Source organism: Ambystoma mexicanum, chromosome 14 (assembly GCF_040938575.1).
Source record: "Ambystoma mexicanum isolate Mex_15411 chromosome 14, UKY_AmexF1_1, whole genome shotgun sequence".
NCBI classification, from domain to species: Eukaryota; Metazoa; Chordata; class Amphibia; order Caudata; family Ambystomatidae; genus Ambystoma; species Ambystoma mexicanum.
Genome location: NC_090940.1, coordinates 382,264,021 through 382,284,652, shown reverse-complemented (window position 1 = coordinate 382,284,652; position 20,632 = coordinate 382,264,021). Strand labels below are relative to the sequence as shown.

The window sequence follows — 20,632 nt, the reverse complement described above, 5'->3', positions numbered from 1 at the left end:
TCCACTCTTTGCTCCCAATGCTTGCTGTCTGCCCTTCGGCAAGGGGCCGTCTGGTAACCATGATGGGGCAGGGATTTCCCAATAAAGAGAAGAGGTATTCCTCATGGAAAACAGAGAGAGTTGGACACCGGATGATGCAGTCTCGCTGAGAGGGAGGACACTGCACTCCAGACCCCGTTTGCACGAGTGATATCTCTGCCTACCTGCTCTGGGACTAAGCAGTGTCGTGGTGGCCGAGATGAATGTGTCTTCTGCAACCATACTAACAGTGATGCTTTTTTTCCATGCTTATGTATAATCTACTGGTTTAGGACGTTTTGACCGCATGCAAAAGTTTGCATCGTCAAAACGTCCTAAAAATGCTACCACCAAAGGTTCGAACACCAAAAGTTCGAACCTTTGGTGGTAGCATTATAAGTAAGTATAAAGAAAAGACTGCGGCGGTGTCCCCCGCAACACCCCGCTCACTATATTGTGTGGTATAGTCAGCGGGGTGATGCGGGGGACATCCCCGCAACAAAAAAAAAAAATGTAAAAGGAAAACCGGGGCTGCAGGGGTCTCCCCGCAACCCCCGCTCACTATACTGTAAAGTATAGTGAGCGGGGGTTGTGGGGGAAACCCCTGCAGCCCCCGTTGTATGTAAGTGTGTTCGCATGAGAAAGATGCAAACTTTTGGTAGTTCGCACCTTTCTCATGCCAACGATTTGCCCGCGGTAATTTCAGCCGCGGGCAAATCACTCGGATTCTAATCTACTATACGTCATGTTTTAGTTGTGTGTGTATGTATACAGTGTGTGTGCATAAGGAACAAGTTACTTACCTGTAACTGTTGTTCTCCAGCATGGGTCTGGCATGGATTCGCATGCTCATGAATATTCCCCGTCGTCAGGCTGGGAATCCTCGTTAAAGAAAAAAATCAGTATCAGTTTCGTTTCTGATCTGTCTTTCTTAGTAGTAACCAATCACTAGTCTCTGGGTCATACTGCCCCCAGCCAATGACTGCCCTCTCCCCAAGCCCCACCTCTGGCAGCCATCTTCAGATTTGGTAGCACGTAAAGTGGCAGTATGACCAAGTGAAGAGCCGCAGAGGGGTAGGAGGGAGGGTTCGCATGTTAATCCATGCCAGACCCATGCTGGAGAACAACAGTTACAGGTAAGTAACTTGTTCCTTCCCCAGCATGGGGTCTGGCATGGATTCACAAGCTCATGAATATAAGAATACATAGCAGTACACACATGCACAACCACGGGAGGTGGAAAAAGGCTCAACATTAAGCATTACATAAACTCAACATTAAGCAACTCTTACCTCCCCACCAGGCCCACCTTCAGGCAAACAGGTTGTGCAGCACTGCTTGGCCGACTCTGGACTCCTCCCTGGAATCCCAGTCGATGCAGTAAAATCTCGTGAAGGTGTGTCGACCTCCACGTAGCAGCCCTGCAGATGTCCAGCAGGGGCACACCAGACAAGAACGCCGTAGTAGCAGCAATCGCTCTGGTCGAATGGGCTCTCGGACGGCCGGGCAACGGGCGGTTTGCCAACCGGTGACAGTGCATGATGCAGCCGGATAGCCATCTGGAAATGGAAGCCTTCGAGAGAGCCTTCCCTTGGTTCACAGGTCCAAAGTTCACAAACAGCTGTGACGTCTTCCGAAAACTCTTTGTGCGGTCCACGTAGAACTTCAGCGCTCTAGCCACATCCAGCGAGTGCAAAGTCCTTTTGGCTGGCGACGAAGGCGACGGGAAGAAAACTGGTAACACGAAGGGCTCGTTGAGGTGCAAGTTCGACGGCACCTTGGGCATAAAGGAGGGGTGCGTCCTCAGCACCACCCTCGTGTCGTGAAAAGTCAAGTATGGAGGCTTGCAGGATAGGGCCTGGATCTTTCCCACTCGTCGTGCGGAGGTGATGGCCACAAGAAAAGCTGTCTTCCACGACAGGAACTTCAACAGCGCCGAATGCAGAGGCACGAATGGTGCCCCCATGAGCCTAGACAGCACCATGTTGAGTTCCCATGCCGGGGCAGGAGCTTTCACCGGCGGGAACGATCAGAACAGTCCCTTCACAAATTCCTTCACCAGGCGATGAGACCACAAGGACGCCCGTCCCGTAGTTCTGGTGTATCGGGAGATCGCAGCCAGATGTATCTTGATGGAAGCGTGAGCTAGTCCAGCCTTGGCCAGCAACAGTAGGTACGGCAGTACTTGAGGGGCCGTAATCCGCAGAGGGTTAATCTTCTGTGCACGGCACCAGACAGAGAACCTCTTCCACTTATGTCTGTATCACTTGAGAGTGGAGGACGCCCTGGCCTTTGCAAGAACCTCTCTGCAGTCAGCCGGGATATCGTACCCTCCAAACTCTAGTGCTGCAGGAGCCAGGCCTGCAAGTTCAGCGACTCCGGATCGTGATGAAGGATGGCGCCTCCTTCTCTGGAAAGAAGATCTGAGTCCGTCAGCAGCTTGACCGGTAGGGACGTCGACAAGTCCAGAAGGTCCGGGAACCAGATCTGCCTCGGCCACGCCGGTGCAACGAGGATCATCCTGCACCGGGACCTCTTGAGCTGGTTGATGAGTCGGAGCAGCAACGGCAACGGAGGGAACGCATATAGGAACACGCCGTCCCAGGGGAACGAGAAAGCATCGCCCATGCTCCTCGGTTGGGGAAACCTGCTGGCGAACCTCTGGCACTTGGAGTTCATCGCCGTCACGAACAGGTCAATCTGGGGTTTGCCCCATCAATGAAAAAGTCGGTCCACTTGATCCTGGCGTAGTTCCCACTCGTGGCACGAGCGCAGCTCTCTGCTGAGTGAGTCGGCGATGGTGTTTTTTATCCCTGCCAGATGAAACGGCACCAGAGACATCCCTTGGGCAACAGTCCAATGCCACAGATCCTGGGCTTCCTTGGATAGGGCTGGGGATCTGGTTCCGCCCTGCTTCCGGATGTAGAACATTGTGGTGGTGTTGTCGGTGAAGATCCTCACCACCTTGCCCTTGAGGGAGGGGAGAAAGGACTGAGGGCCCAGAACACTGCCCGGAGCTCCAGGATGTTGATGTGGAGCGGCTTCTCCTCCGGGAGCCAAAGGCCTCTCGCGTGAAGATCTCTGGTGTGCGCTCCCCACCACTCCAGGGAGGCATCCGTCGTCACCGTCGCCTGGTAGGCCGGGGTCTGAAAGTCTGTCCCTGCCGCTAGATGAGCGCGGGTGCCCCACAACCGGATCGCTCATCGGAAGGTCTCGTTGAGAGGGATCCTGTACTCGAAGCTGCCCGTCGCTTGCATCCAGAGGGCATCGAGGAACTCCTGCAGAGGGTGCATGCGCAACCTGCACAGGCGCACGAGATAAATGCAAGAGGACATCATCCTGAGGAGGGACTTGATGGACCTCACCCTGGCCAGCAGATGCTGCACCTTGCCTAGGATGGCCTTTGTCCTTTCCTCTGACGTCGAGGCCAGACGCGCCACTGTGTCGAGCTTGGCTCCCAGAAACAGTGCAACTTGAGAGGGGACCAGGTGGGACTTGGGGAAGTTGATGGAGAACCCCAGGTCCGTGAGCAGCTGGACGGTCTTCGCTGTGTGTTCTACGGCGAGCTCCCTTGTCCTTGCGCAGATGAGCCAATCGTCCAGGTAGGGATAGATGTGGATCCCCTGCAGGCGCAGCCGCGCCGCCACTGGAGCGAGGCACTTGGTGAAAACCCTGGGTGCCAACTTCAATCCGAATGGGAGGGCCTTGAACTGGTAGTGCCGCCCTTGGACCACGAACCTGAGGAACTTCCGGTGTCCTTTTAGAATGGGAATGTGAAAGTATGCATCCTCCAAATCCAACGGCGACAGGAAATCGCCCTCCTCCAGCTGTCCCAGCACGTGCTGGAGGGTGACCATCCGAAACTTCTGTGCCTTGATGTACTTATTCAGTCGTCGCAGGTCCAGGATGGGTCACCACCCTCCTGTCTTCTTGTTCACGAGGAAGTACCTTGAGTTTACTCGGAGCCCCGGAGCCTCTTTGGGACGAGCTCGATGGCACCCTTCTTGAGCATCGCCCTTACCTCCAACAGTAGTTGAGTAGTTGAGGGACGTGGTTTTGCTTCCTGGCCACGGAAGGAATGCGGGGGCAATTGTTTAGAAATTCGAGGGCGTGCCCCTGGGCCGGGGCGTCCAGCACCCAACGGTCGGTGGAGATGGATTCCCACACGCTGACGAACTTCGCCAGCCGGCCTCCCACTGGGGTGCTTCGGTGGGGGCCCGATGTCATGGTCGGTTCAATCTTGCTTGGAGGACGCATTGCCGCCTTGGCGACGACGGCAGGATCCACCCGACTTGCCTCGTCCTCTATAGGCTTCCTGCGACGAGGAGCAGGCCGCTTGGTGGTACGTAGAGGAGCCACCGCCGAATCCCTTGGAGGCACCCTGCTTGCCTCCGGAGCTCCGAAAGGACGGCCTTCGTTGCTGGAGAACTCCTAGGGCCTTAGCTGTCTGCGTGTCCGCCTTGATGGCTTGGAGGGACTCATCCACTGTTTTCCCAAACAGGTTGTTCCTGTCAAACAGCATGTCCAAAACCTTGGCTTGTACGTCCTGGCGGAAATCCGTCGCCTTGAGCCACCCTCGTCGTCTGAGGCAAACGCCGTTGCCTAGCTGGCGGAAACCGGTGTCGGCAATGTCCGTTGCCACTGTTATGGCGTGGTCCGACGCCACCTCACCTTCCTGCAAGATCTCCAGGGCCTCAGCCCTCTTGTCGTCCGGTAGGAAGTCCAACAGGGGGGCGATCTTGTACCATAACTCCCGTTCGCCACCTTAATCGTTGTTGCCGCCGACGAGATCACTCGACTTCCCATTGCATCCAGCTTCTTTCCTTCGCTGTCCGGCGGGGAAGTTGACATTGAGGCCGATGCCCCCCTCCCGCTTTCTTCTTGGCCGCCGCTGAGACGACCGAGTCAGGGGTCGGTTGCGCCCTAAGGCACAAAGAGGCCACGTCGGGGACCCGGTACTTCTTCTCGTACCGATCCATCTTGGCAGGCGACGTAGACAGGTTCTTGAGAAGGGTGAGACCCTTGTCCCAGATGTCATCCAACAGAGGCACGGCGAGGACTGTCTTCCTCTTGCCCTCGCGCCGTTGGTAAAGGAAACCTTCCTTCTCTTCGGGGCAGAGCTGAAAAAGCTCGGATGCCCTGGCGATCATAGCGTGGAAAGAGCCAATCTCGTTGGGCGGGGAGGCCCGGGCTGGAGGCGATGGGAGCTCCGTGACGTCACCGCTGTCGTCATCTGTACCCGTCGTGGCCGTGTCCGTTCCCGTGTCATCCCCAGGTACGGGGGACGTGGGCAAAGGTCGAGCAGGACGCGAGGGCTGAAAAGGTGGGGCTGGATGGGTCCGTCTTCTCTTGTTTGGGGGACTTCCTGACGGGCCTGGCTCTGGCTCCTCCGTCGGGCCTGGTTCGGCTCCTCCGTCAGTGGTGGGGGCAATCTCGTCCTTTATCTCCGAACATAAGGATTGTATTGCCAACAAAATAGCCGCTGAGTTGTCCTGCGGCTCCGGAAGCGACGGTTGACTAGGAACCTCACCGGCGTCGCCGTCGCTCTCGTCGTCCCCTTCGTCGGGATCCCTCCCGTGGGACCGGGCCTCTTCGACGACCTCGTCGAGGCCCTCCAAGACTTCAACCAGTTCCTCCTCAGAGGCTGTGTCCGTGTCCACAATGGCCACCGCCCCCCCCTTTTTCCACCGCGGTCTTCACTGGGGTCTTCTCGATGGGCTTGAAAGAGACTTCCCTCCGCGGTGGCAGGGAAACTCTGGGCCCCGAGGTCGCCTCCACTGGTGTAGCCTCCCCAGGCTGCGCCAGGGCTGCCGCGACTTCCTCAATAGAGGCCTTAGCCGGGTGAATCAAGGCCTTCACCACCTTCTGCAGGCCTGTGGCCTTCACCTTGGGGGGAGGCGTCACCGCCTTGGTACCCCTCGGCTGGATCCTTCGAGACCAACCGGGGCCTCTCCAGAAGCTTCGCCGGGTTCTCGGCTTTCCTCTTCCCTGAGCCAGAGCGTTGGCTCGTGGTTGATGGTGCTGGAGAGGATGTGCCCTGCCTGGCAGCCGAGGAGCCCGACCGTTCGGCGCTCCCGGTGCCCGCGGACTTGCGGGGCTTTGCCTTCTGTTGGGCCCCCGTCGACGGGGCGCCCTCACAGGACTTAGAAGACCGCTCAGACTTCTTCTACTTCTTCTCACCTGACGGGCTCTTTCCTTCCAGCCAGTTGGAGAGACGAAGATGTCGATCCTTGATGGTCCGTTCCGACATGTTCCCGCAAAACGCACAGTCCTTCTCCACGTGCGTTTTGTCGTCATGAAGGCATTAGAGGCACTTCGAATGCTCGTCCTCTTTGAACACATTCTGCAGCTGGCATCCAGGGCAAACCCTGAACAGCTTTCCGGGCGTCGACCTTCCTTTCTCCTGGGCCATGTCCGGGGTAGGCCACAGAAACTTCTGGACTCCTCCAAGAAGCGTAACTCGATGAAAAGTTCACCCTTGAGGGGCGTAGAAAAATCTGAAACGAGTTACCGTTGATCGGATGTAGAAACGGTGGAGCTTGAGGCTCTATTTGACCGAAAAATGAGAAAATCTCTTTGAAAAAGCGCGAAAACGCAGCAAAAAGCTCGAGAGCTAAACACGAGGACTCCCAACACTTGAGCATGCGGTAAAAATCTGAAGATGGCTGCCAGAGGTGGGGCTTGGGGAGAGGGCAGTCATTGGCTGGGGGCAGTATGACCCAGAGACCAGTGATTGGTTACTACTAAGAAAGACAGATCCGAAACGAAACTGATACTGATTTTTTCTTTACTGAGGATTCCCAGCCTGACGACGGGGAATATTGAAAGGGCCTGTAACGAGCCATTTTTATTTCCAACTATTGGTCTAAGTGTGATGCTGGTTTGGAAACAACAGTACCAGTATGTTTCCGGACTGGTAAAGTACAACTCTGCTGGGCGGGTGCTTTTCCTGCCAGGTGGACCGGCACCCGCCCACAGAGTTTCACAGAAGCACCAGCATGTTATTACCGGTGCCAGTGTTTCTGTGGTCCTTATTCCCATAGAGTCCTATGGGACTCTATAGGAATGGGGAACAACATTTTACCAACGCCTGACTTTCCGGCCGCCGGGGTTGTAATACCCCGATGTTACCGACATATCAGGCACCGGTAACTGTTTATGGGTCGGGCAGCTACCTGCCGATTTTAACCTCACGGTTACTGTCTCACCGGTAATGAGGCCCATTGCTTCTCTGAGTCAAAGAACTTTTCTGGGTCCGTGTAATAGGGTGCGTGAGTCTGAGGTTCCTACATGTGGCCGGAAAAGCAAAACATGAATGCAATAAGCAACCTTGAATAATGTGAAATACAAGATGAAGCTCATCTGAGCAATGTGTGACTATGTGTTATTCTAGAGGTGTCCATTAGATGTTCTATGTACAATATGGGGGACATCATAGGGAGGGACTCACCTCCTGGGAATAAGGACGTCCACCTGAGGAAAAGTCTCCATACCAGCACCACAGCACATAAACCCCTACCCTCATGGTCACCCTTTTCATCAACCCTTCGTAGTAGAACCATGTGTTACTGTAAACCCATGACTAGGACAATTATAAGACCTGAGACGTAGAAGAAGTTGAGAGGCATATAAAGTGACCAGGTGAAGAGTCAGCCAAGTACTGTAACAACGTGGCTCACTGGAGGCATGAATAGTGCCAAGGAGACTTTCACAAATGGTGTTGACGTTACACGAGGGTGGCGTTAACAGTAAAGCGAGAACGGACAAAGGAGATCGCATCGCGGAAGCCAGGAGTATGCGAACAAAGCCCGGATAGTTCAAAGTCGGAACGCTGCAGCCGGAGCAATCGCGTTTCTTCAGAATCGAGAGAGGAAAGGGAGGACGTTGCCACAGCGTCCTGAGAGCCAGCTGGGAGCCATCTAACTTGGTGGATGGGTGACCACTGGAAGGTGGACCGTCAGGTCCAGAAACGGAGCCATGCAGAAAGCGAGGAGAAGGAAAGGCCCCCCCGAGACCACAGGAAGAACCAGAGACATGTCCCCAAGGCACCACAGGTAACGGGAACGTCAGGAAGACCGGGTGGGGTCCGGGAAGAGGCCCAGCTCATTGAGTGCATTGCAAGGCACCTCCCTCATTGCAGTGGCCAAAACCCTACCACTGCTCAAGCAGAATGTAATGGAAGTCATATCCCCCATTGCAGTGGGTATCCAGTAATATTATTCCCAAATATATGGTTGCCATACATATGGTCGCCGGGAAAAGACTGTGGCGACTTTATATATGGTGACCATATATATGGGGTCAAGAGAAGCAGGGGCTGCAGGGGTGTCCCCCGCTCCCCTTGAAGAAAATAAAAAGGTTTTGGGGGTTGCAGGGGTGTCCCCTGCATGTTCAATGTGATAATGTCCCTGCAAACCACGCCCATTTTTTGGCAACATTTTTGTCAGACGATATTTTTGCAGGGACATTATCACATGGAACCTTGCAGTGGCCAAGCCAATACCACTGCTCCAGCAGAAGGCATCAGGAGTCATCTCCCTCGTCACAGTGGCGCAACCATTACCACTGCTCAAGTAGACTTGCAAAAGGTTTACAAGAAGGACACACAGGAGCCTGGAAAATATACTCATCATCAAGGCGTTAAAAGGAATCCAGATAAAGCTGTGAGCTTTTCTACTTCCTGGAAATAGTTGAAGGGACTGATACAAGCTTTATGTAGAAGTGCTGAAGGAACGCTATGGAGAAATTTGATAAAGGAACCAGGGGAAGGGAGTCACTACCCTGGCCCTGTTTTGAGGGGGCACTGAAAGAATTACTATTAGGGGAAGACTGAAGCAAGCTACAAAGAGAAAGGACTAATTCTCCTGGTGAAGGAACTTTACTTTTGTTATAGACTTTTGGTTTAAGTGTTAAGGTTAGATTGCTAGGTTTCTGACAGAGAACATATTTTTGGACAGACATTCTGACGGGTCATTAAAGTTTCTTAGGATGAGGTAGGGCAAGCCCCTTAGAAGTAGGGACAGATGGGTATATTCTTTCATAATAAATGTTTTTAGCCCCAAACAGGACCCCTTCTTCTCAGTCTCCTTCTACACCCTCACGGCTCATACTGAGAATTTTATTTAGCCCAAGATCTAAAGTATCTTCTCAACGTGTGCTGCAGTGTCTGAGATGTATCTGCTTTTCATACAGTAAAGAAATGGAATGCTTTTTTGTTCCATCAACAACAGCCTCATAAACCCAGAGCTTGTTTCAGCTCAACATAGAAAACTGCACTTGAGAGAAAGAAAATCCCTCAAACTTCTGCAGGTAGGGGCAGTGGAATGATGCAGGCAGTCCCAAATTCAATGAATTTTGACAGATTATGGGCTCAACAGGGTTGGCGGGGGGGGGGGGGGCGCTATTACTGCCGGCGGTAATAGTGCCAGCGGTAACACTGCCGAAAATGGCCTTAAAGCGGGCGCATTCACTTCCAGCTCAGAGCTGTAGGTGAATGCCCCGGAACACAGGATTGGACGGAGTGGTAAATGCGGCGGTAGTAGCGTTAAACTGCATTTTCCCGCTCCGCCCAACTCATGACGATTGCCTATGTCTGTGATACAAATATAACTTACCCAAAACGGTAGGCACGCTGTTAGGGAGAATTCTCTGTTTAGGCTGAATTTCCTAACCTAGTGAGTCCCCCAGCAGCTTTGCTGGATTCCTGGAGTTTGTTTTTTTCTCCTGCCAAGAGTGAGACTCTTTCTCTCACTCTTGGACATGATTTATGGTGTTCCTTTGACTGTTAATGTGTTTTATGGGCTATGGGGTCCTTTACTCCATAGGGTCTCATGTGTTTTTACTATGTGTGTTACACAGCACCCTCCGTGCAGTGACACAGGGGTGTCATAGTAACACCCCACCATAGACTCCATACCCTGGGACTGACTACTGTCTCCCAGGGCATGTAAAGTCACCATTGGCTTTAATAGTCCCAAATTATGAACAGAAACCTGTACAAACCATCATATTGTGGACGTACTGGTCGGGGCAATTCGATTGCCCCGGGGTCTGTTAGTCGAGGGCGCACGTCTCCGTCCCCCCTGATCGAGTTTTGGCTGGTGGCAGTGGATACTACTTTTTATATTAGACCGCAAATATATCCCTATGGGATTTTCCCATTGTTCGAGGCTACCAACTTTAATTATTTAATTCTCATTGCCTCGAACATACCGCCGGTTTATTTATTTACTATTAATTCGCCGGTTGGTATTTTTTGCCAGGACTCAATTCTAAAATGGCGTTTGTGTTCTCTTCTGTGACTCCAACCCAAGTCGAGCCCTTTGTTCCACTTTTGGCGGGCTTCTCCACAGAAGCCTCCAAAAGTGGTGCCACTCTGGGTACCACAGGGGGTGTGGGAGGGGGTTTAGGCACCCTGGACTGAGTTACCTTGGTAACTCAAGTCGCACTCTGGTGTGATTGGCCCAGGTGGTGAACCGGCCAGCTCACCACTTAGCATGTTTGATTGACAGCTAGGCTGAGTGAATGGGGGTGTGCTGCATAAAAGCAGGGCTTTGGGGACTGGAACTTCAGAAGTCGCCACAGGACCTGAGAATCCGAAGAGGGAGAAGCTGAGCCTACCTGCTACGACGACACCACCGGTGGAGACCTGCGGAACCGACTCACCACTTCCCGACGACAGAGAAGATCTCCCGGCTGGAGAGTCGTCTTCCCCTGACTGGAGGGCACAACCAGTTTACCTTCTTTTCCTCGCATCCCAGGACATCTTGTGGTCGAATTGCCCGTGCCAAGCACCCCGGCAACCGGATAGCCACTTACCACTGGACCGCGAATAAAAGGGCCGCTCCTTTTAACTGAGAACTCTGCGGCTGGTTTCTTCCCTGGCAGTGCAACGGACTCCTGTCTTCCTCCTCGAAGAGATCCTCTCTTCCCCCGGACGAAGCACCGACTTGCATCCGCTGCCAGGAACAACTGCCCCCGCTGGAGTATTCTCACCACTTTAAGGTACCGTGTCCGCCAGGCCTCCCTTTCTAAAGATTGCTACAAGGTAATAATAATCCCTTAACCTTCTGGACTGGGCTGGCCGCCTTGACCATCTAACTGGTCCCTTTTCTTTTGGTCCAACTCTTTCTGAACCTTTTCGAGACTTTTGTGCACTTTTCAACCGTGTGACCTTGGAAACATTTCGTTCTGATCCTCTTAAAGTGGATCCGGCTTTCTGAACTCTAACTTCACGGTTTGACTCTGCCTTCCTCTCTTGCTGTTTTCTTGTGAAAGTGTCGGATCTGTTTCAATTTATACTCTGCCTTTCTCTCCCTTTTAAAACCGAATTATTAGAGTGCCATCTGCGTTAAGCGCTCACCGCTGTCTGAAAATAAGTGGGGCTTCACTTAAGACTTGTCTAAAATTCTTTTAAGGGAGTGTATATCTTTTAGTGACCGTGTTTTTGAACTGCGTAAGATTAGTGCCTGTGTGTTTTATTAGATGTGGTTTTAAATAAATAATTATATCTCTTTTACACCAAGCTCTGGTCAGTGTTTGCTTGTTCTACTGTGTTCTTTTGACCTATTGTGAATACTCTGTATACTGCCTAACTCTTCTTGAGGGAAGTCTGACTGCTCAGCCACAACTACCAAGTGAATCTGTGTGGTACAGACTGCTACCAAGTGGGTTTACTGCCAAACACCTGTAGTCTTAAATCTTTTGCAATGGTCCCAGAGGGAACTGCACAGGTTTCTGCCTAACACACGCCCATAAACCCTTATTCCATGGGTTTAATATATGTAAGACAACAACATGGGGGTGGAATGAGGCTAAGATTTAACCAAATATGTTTGATTTCATTTTTAGTTTCTTATAGCCACATTCAGCTGGCTTTAGCACAAGAGAATAAAAAAGTGACATCATACACATTTCCAAAATACACAATAAATATATAAAGTGCAGTGTGCAATAAAGCATTTTTATAATTATGCAAAATTCTGTCTGATAATAGAGAAGTCATGAGACTCATGACTTCTGTATTAGACAGAATTTTGCATAATTATGAAAATGCTACATGACTGCTATTCATTCCAAATTGTTAGTTTGTTGGATTCTATTTATCCGTTTTACATTGTGAATCAATTTGGAGTCTTCTTTCATCCTCATTGATCAGGAGGTGATGGTTATTTATGCACTTCCTCTTCCCATTTCACCCACAATCTGGGGGACACAATCTTTGCACCTTTTGCACACTGCACTTTACATATTGGTGTATTTTTGAAATGTGATATTTATAACTTTGTTATTCTCTTGTGCCAAAGCCGGCTATAAAAAAGTAAAAATGAAAAAAAAACATATTTGGTTAAGTCTTACCTTCATGCCACCCCCATGTTGCTGTCATAAATATGGACAGTGCAGGACACTGCATAGGCATTCTTGACATTTGTGACTGAATGCATTTGGGCAAACAAGGAATATTCCTAGTCGTCGTGGGAGCCCATAACCATACTGACTATTTAACTGTCCCACCATTAAAAGCCAAGAGGTAGTAAGCAGGATGCGAGACAAGGCTATGCAGAGAACCAGAAGGCCATAATGGAGTGGGGTGAGAGGCATTGCGACAAGCCGTACAAGAGAAAACGCCAGCCGCTGTTGGTGCATTCAATCTGATCCTCTTATTCGAATGTTACTGCTTCTTCTGTACACACACCACCTTCTCTGTCTACTATAGGCATGCAGTGTACATACATCAACACATTTTAAACACACAGTGTACAACAGCTTTCTGGTTGTAGTGATCACAGAAAACATCTAATCTTAAGTGTTTTTATTTCGGACTAATATACAATATAAATATTGCAGCAATACAGTATTGCTAACAATGCTGGAGTACCCCACAAAAATATAGAAGAACTCTATAGTGAATAACTACAGTGAGTCTACCACGACGAAGAAACAAATACAAAGTAAAGAATTAGTTCAAAACCTTTTAAGTGTAAACTGAACTGTGGATTTACAATTATTTTATTGATTCTCTCTCCCAGAGCTATTCTAAACCAGCACTATTTTGCCTAACAGTGTCATTAACACAAATAAACCATTACCTCAAGGAGACCCACAGCTATGGAAAGTGCAACACCAGAGGAGCGCAAAGGCCTTTTCCCTTGTGGTACTGGCCATGGATCCCGCTGCAATTCCCCAAGAAGATCTGTCAGGTTCATATCAATTTTCTGCACTGGTTGTAAGAATCTGTAGAAGTATAAATAAGAAATATAGGTCTATAAAAAAAGGAGATACATTTATTTTACTACCCCAAAAAAGGCAATTTACTGTAATTAGATCGGTTTAATAACGTTGATATACAATATTATGAATAGGCATATGCATTAGATTAAAAACAGTGAATTTAGTAACAAGGAAATAAATACTTAGAACACAGATGTAGTTCTCGCTAAAAGTAGTAATCTCCAAAGACCCACACACTTAATAGAATGCTCCTCCGCCGTAGGACACAGGAGATTTAAAAACACAATAAAGGAAGTGGCATCTGTGAAATCCCACAACCACCTCTGAAAAAGTGCTTGCCACATGGTTCCACAATACAGTTTGATATGTGTAAGGAGCCAGGAATGAGACGCAGACACAGAGAGCTTATCATTTTGGCTATAAACTATTATTGAACTAAAAAGGGGTTGAAAAAGGCCTTGCTGTCCCTGTGAAAGGGGCCCCTAGGAGTCCCTCGCGTTATGGATACAAGGCAAGTCATCACACACAATAGATACGCCAGACACAAGGTTGTATTCCCAAAGCTAGGATTTATTGCAAAGCAAATAGTCTCAGTTGGCCAACTCGGTCTCACGCCCCGCGACGTGTATCTCTAGACCTTGAGGGACGCAAGAGAGTGGATTACGTACATCAGTTACATATATATACAAAATGCATATCATACAATCAGCTGTGACATGTTTAACACCCCCCTTTAATGGGTTTCTTTGAACTCGGTTTGATGATGGACACTTCCGACGAATATGACACCTTCAAATATCTATTCTAAAACAATATGCAACCTTGCAAGTGCAGAGACATCTTTTCTTTGTTGAACAGAACACAGTGCTTCTGTTCTTGTAAGCGAGCTACATACGGGGGAAGAGTCACATTCCAGACCTTGCTATCTATGAGGTGCTATTCATGTCCTGGGAGCCGACACGCTCGACAGGGCTCGGAAAAGGGGGGGCCGTAAGAAGAGCATAGTTCAAGCCTTTAGCTGCTTTATTCTAACATATTCTACCATATAACGAGACTGGCTGGCAGCTGTGAAATGATTAAATGCCCTGCAGCTCTGTTTCAAGGCTACATTCGGGAGGGAGCCGGCCATTCCTATCCGGAGCTGCCTACGTTGTGTTTCAACAAACTCTTATTAGCCTTGCGGCCTTGTCCTTTCACGTTCAGACAACAATGTTAACAGTCGAGCAGTGTAAGCAGAAATGAGCTGCGAAGCAATTTGAACAGAAAGCAATGAGCAATCGTTAGAAAACAAAATGGCGATCCTTGTTACATCAAAATGGCCGTTCATTGGTCAAACTCGGAAACCTGTATTTCTATCGTTACGAACATGAGACGGTTGGCTTTCGGCCACCGAAATGCGTTTGCCGTCCATCGTGAGAGGTGTCAATTTTTCTAGACCGACACCTGTGCTACAAGGTGTTTCCCTACCTCAACAAAAACAAAGTGTCTATCTGTTGTCAAGATGTCCGAATCAAATTGTCATGTTTGTTTGTTTCTGTTTGTTTGTTTCTTTATATGTAACGTGCTCCGGACCCAAAGGTATCAGGGTGCGAAGATAAGAATACTTTAGGCTTACAAGTTAAAAGGTTACACAATCACAAAAACGTACAGATCAATGACAATATAGCAGGTAATGCATTCATATAGCAGATTGACACAGTGGAAAGGTCGGTTTGGCTATAGGTCAGTTGGTTGGTAGGCTCACCTATGGCTCGTTTTCTTTGAGCCACTTGATGTAGTTTGATCTGAAGTGTGGGTATGTTTGGTCAAGTCTTAAGGTCGGCGGGAGGGAATTCCACAATTGAGCAGCTTTGACTGGGGAGCTGTTTCCTCCAATTGTAGTCATTTTGAAAGGGGGAACTGCGAGGCAGTTCGTATAGGCAGTTCTCATGGGTCTAGATGTGATTCTTCTTTTGAACCTCTCTGAGAGGTAGCTGGGTGCTAAATTATTGAGACATTTTGAATGTTAGGGATGCTGTTTTAAGTTTAATTTTGTTTGTCGTGGATAGCCAATTAGACTCTCTGCTGATTATTGAGATATGTTCTCTTTTGGAGATTCCTAGTGCTGCTCTAAGGGCATTGCGTGATGTATTTATTCACACCTAGATAGAGAGTGTTGCAATAATCTAGTTTGGACAGCACAAGTGCTCGTGCCAGTGTGGTGCAACTAGTTGTAGAGAGGTAGGGTTTAGCTGACCGGATTAATTTACAAGTGTAGGCTGTGGATGAGGCCACAGCGTTCACTTGTTTTGTTAAAGTTAAACTGGCATCGAGGTAAAAACCTAGTTTGTAGTCTTGACTGAGTTTCTTGATATTGTGTGTAGACTCCAGCATGTTGAGTTCTGTTTTGTCATCATTCAGGCATAGACCATGACGGGCCATCCATGCCTGGATGAGGTATATCTTGTTCACCAAGGCCAAATCCTGTTTGTAATCCCCAGAAAATGGGATGAGGATCTGGGTGTCATCTGCATAGTTAGTGTAGGTAACGTCCAGAAAGCCTATGTCCGAAATCCTATTCTGGCCATCACACTCTAAACTTGATGCACTTGCAAACTTGTTTTACAAAAGTATTGGTTTCCCTCTTTGCCAATATTCATTACATGTTCTTTGACTTCCTTCCTCCTTTGGCGTCCTTCACCCCATTTTTCTTATTTGCTTACAGTTCCCAGCACTCGTGGACTTCCACCACCCATCTCTCCCTTAGCGTACCTGTTTTGCCGGTGCGCTGGGTTCGGGAAGAGGGAATTTTCTTCGTCTGGTTTGTGGCATTCGTGTTTCTTCAGTGGTTGGCAGATCCTTCGCTGCTTGATTCCCACGGGCTTCTCCACTGGGATCATACTTCTTGGAGGCAGATTCCTTTTCCTTTTGGTTCCTGCTTAGGTCTCCCACGGTTTTGGACTTCTCAGGGATAGCCACTTCCGCAGCTGGCTTCACGTCTGAGGATACTGCTCCCCAGCCACAGAAAGGCCGGAGCTCTGACAGGAGGTTGTTTCGGGCAGCACGACCAGGGAGTCCTTCTCCCTGCGGCGTCCTCTTGCTCCCGTTCTTCTTTGGCGGTCTTGGCTCTCCATGACTCTTCCAGGCAGCAGTCTCTCTTCCAGCCATGTTGGATGTGCTTTTTAAATGCACCGGCAACTATCAGCGGTTCCCTACAACTAGACTGCATGCTGTGCTTCTTAGTGGCAGTGATCTTCATTGCTCTATGCAGCTTTCCCATCGCAATACCTTTGGATTCATAACAGTGGTAGCTAGTTCCAGGTAACTTATGCAAAACTTAAGGGAAGATATCCACATTGGGTTCCCTGGGTGACAGAAGGGAGTCATGACAAAGGCATGCAGAACAGAAGTGCCATCCCTAAAAGTGGAAAGGGAGCGGATACCATGTCTCATCCGATGATGCACCACCCCCGTGAAGGTCACCCCCGCCCCCCCATGTGATCCTCCCTCGTATAGCCACCTCCAGGGTCAGGATCAGGTAGTGCTGCTGTCCCTTGCCACATGGGAAGAGGCTACAGCAGGAAAAGGAGTGATGGCATCTTCAGATCCAGCACATATGTTTGCATTTGAAACGTAATTACCATCCTAAAGTACAGATTGTGGGTTGTGCTGATCCATAGGAAGCACCACTAAATCTGGGTCAGAGGGACTATTGTTACTAATTCATTTATATCACTGCCATCATATACAGATCATGGATCCACACCAGCTCTGAAGAATCCAAAACAATGAACAATCGGAGAAGATGTTACGGAACAACTTCAAAAGCAATTAAGCTTCATACTTCAGATTATCACAGCAACGTCTGCAGAAAGGACTAAATTAATGCCATGTTGCATGACATTTCCACTAGATCGCCAAAGCAGGGCCTTTTGCCATAACAGAATGAACCTTGATGCCCCAAACAACTATCTGCCAAACAACCCAAAGCAATAAAAACAGACATTGAACTGTAAATAGTAAAACAGGATTTATAGACCAGCTTCAAAGGACATTAGAGCATGTTTCCTGCTCAGTGGCCAAACAGGAAGCGCGGAATGCAAATGATAACTGCCTGTAGAAACCCACTTCCCTTTGTGTAGTTTAACCGACTTTATTATGCTCAGTCCCTCCTTTGTTTATGTGCCTTCACTGCAAACTTTTGTAATCCCTTGTCAATGTACACGGCAGATACAAAGCAAATCTACTTCCCTCGTCCACTCCACCTCCGCTCTCATGGGCTTCCTGTTTTGGGGTCAAGCCCCACAAAGAGTTGTCTCCTTTGCCACTGCCGCTTGTGTGGGCGGAGATATTGTAGTATGTGCACACTCTCCCGATATGTCAATTGGTCCTTATTAATTCGCCAATCATTGAAAGCTGTACTCAACAAGGTACTCTATGAAACAAATCCTTACATGTCTTGTTTTCCCCTCCTCTGGCCTTGCCCCATTTAACAGACCACATTTTGAAGACCGCCGTACAGTTATTTATTGTGCTATTACACCTGCTGTACGCTGCACTTTACTTGTGCTACACAATTCCCAAAATCCTCGTACCAGAAGAGCCCCAAGCTGAGGGCGCTTTGGGCACTGGGTCATTACAGAAATGCAGCTGTTAAGAGGGAATTTCAGGGTCAGCCTTGGCCTGTAGTAGGGATCTGAGGCCACTCTACTTGGTGCTAGCCAAACTCTATCAAGGTAACACAGACTGAGCAGTAAGGACACCTACAGGAGATCTGTGGGTGTAATAGTACAGTTAACCACATGCAAAGCAATCAAATAACAGCCAACCAGTGATTAACTTGTGCTTAGTGGTGCTCAACCAGACACCTTTTGGAGGCAGGGCCTAGCACCTGGATTTCCTAAAGTGTCTCCATGAATACAATAATATTCTCACTAACTGGGCTACTTGATGCAGTATTTTCAATTAACTGCAAAGCCCACTCCCCTATGTTTAGTGGCAGTATGTGCCCCTCCATAGACTTCACTGTATGCCATACATGCAGACTCTCTCTGCCACAAGGCGGCACGAGGCACAAAGCTCCTTGTGTGATGAATTACAATGTACTTTCCAAAACTGCTTTGCAGATGAAGCTCACACTGAGCTGTTTTAAAAAGCAGAGTGTATTTGTAAGCAAAGGTCACTCCAAGCAAGGTGAGAGCCCTGAGGGAAGTATGCACAGTTTGCATTTAGCAATATAGTTGCATCTGTGAATGATGCCAGGCTTTCCCGGTCGTCCCTTTTGTAATAAATACCCACAAACAGGTTGAATTGTAGGTTGTGATGTACGAGAAGCCTGCCCCTGAAAAGGACAGTAGCTTCAGTGATTGTGCGCCCGACTGAAGACCCCTGAATCTGGATTTCCCTTCCAGGTACGCTCCATATTAAACTACAGGCACACATATCTACAATGTATTAATAATTTTAGAGGAAAGAGGGGAATGGAGGAGCACAGAAAGAGAGATTGGTCCCCTGATTGCTTAATAGGTGCAATTGTCTCTGAGCAGAGTATTGCGTTTGGCCCATGAAACTATGCACGTTAATGTTAAAAAATAATGCATTCAGTGTAATTAAATGTCGGTTTTGTTTTCTTATAGCATAAACACATTTTCAACAGTAGAAAGCAGACGAGGAGCTGTTTAAGGGCAACATACACTACAAAGGACATCATAGATGTCGGCCTATGCACAGCATGTGATCTAAGCAGATTCCACAAGCCTCAGAAATATATATATATATATATATATGTGTGTACCGCTGATGCACATGAGCAATAAAATAATCTTGTGAAGACTTCATTCAGCCAAATACCTGCAGAGTCCTGTGGGTCTTGTCAGGCAGACACACACTGAAGAAGGGCTTGAACGAAGCCAAACATTTTACAATTGTGCAGCAATGTGTACAATTCGAAAAGTGTAGCATTCAAATGTATAAACTCATGTAGGATGTACATTATGCATCCCCGAAAATATGTGAAAGCTGCAAGTAAGGTTAGATCCGGTGGACAAAGGAGGACATTGTTGGGCTGCCTTCTGATGCAGTGCCGGGTGACCAATCATGTTGTGCATATTGGCTGATGGGCTGGAGTATTTGCAAAGGCAAGGATTGGGCAGTCTGCCATGTTGTGCGTTTTCGAAAACTGGTAGCTATGTGGCACACTGCACAGACCCAGCATATTGAGCTGTATGTTGGCAACTGTCTTGTTCTTTGGCTGTTAGCCACATCGCATAACACTTAAAGGACCAGTATGCCACATGCTTGAGGTGCAATATTTTGAAACTTGGCAAATGCCACGTGGTCAAGCCTTTCAAAGTGAGTGTTACATGGCAGACATTGCAGTGACAGTTAAGAGAAGCACAATACCACAAGCATGGCATCATATTTACAATTTATCTTTGGCCATCATTAACTTGGGGTGTTTCATTCCGCTTTATGTTGTAGTGGTCACTACGTACAGAGTTATTGTAAATGTGAGAAATCTGACGGTGTTCTGACTTGTAGACCACAGGGATTCTTTGTTGAGGTGCCCATGTGAGGACCATCACGCTTGGGTCCCAACCCTGGGGGTGAACAAGCTAGGAAGGATCACCTAGGGTGTAAGTGGGGGTCCTTGGGGACAGCAGGAGGAGCGCCGTCGGGCGAGACATGCTATCCCCCTTTTCCGACGTATCCCTATCCAACATCCCCTCAGTCCTTATGGGACAGCCAGCAAGATCCCCGCCGACCCCAATACTTTCCCTTAAAGACAGAGAAGTGGAAACCAGGATCATCCCTAAACTGGGGTGTGAACATCTCCTTAAAAACATGAGAATCCGATAGAATACCCATTTACCCTCAACCATAAATCTACCCCCTTCATCATGACAATAACTTAAATGATTTTTCCATAAACACTTTAAGATACTAAAACTCCCACAATCCTTACTTCCACTCCAGAAGTCTGACTACTTGGAAGAGTAAGAGGAGGATTGAGGCTAGAAAGATTACCACCCGTTCAAAGCAATGGCCCTGTCCCACTAATGAAGTCAGGCAGGGGCAGGCACTCAATCACAATTACATACACCTAAAACCCGTTTCCCACCTCCTTAGGTATAAAAAGAGCAGAAATCGCAGGACGAACAAGTTGGGAACTGGAGAAAAAATGCAAAGAGCGAGGAAGAAGTTGAAGGGAGCTGCAGAAGAGCCGTGAGAAGTCTAAGAGAAGCCAAAGACCTATGAGAGACTGAGAAGAGAAAGTCGTGCTGGGTACGGCAAGAGCTCCAAGGACTGAGGCCAAGTGTGTGAAGGAGACCATTTTAAAAGCTTGCCTTCCACCTTTTCTTTTTAGAATCCGTTACCCTATGGTTTGGAAAACACATGAGGGTCG

At 48.8% G+C, this 20,632-nt stretch overlaps 1 protein-coding gene across 1 annotated transcript in view; it reads right to left on the bottom strand.

The window, feature by feature from the left end:
* The window catches only part of SEC23A (SEC23 homolog A, COPII coat complex component), a 1,668,754-nt gene that overhangs the window by 1,231,171 nt on the left and 416,951 nt on the right, over positions 1 to 20,632 (bottom strand). Inside the window, exon 7 of the mRNA XM_069637506.1 lies at positions 13,107 to 13,251. Within this exon, the coding sequence (XP_069493607.1) occupies positions 13,107 to 13,251 (145 nt within the window). The remainder of the gene's footprint in view (positions 1 to 13,106; positions 13,252 to 20,632) is intronic.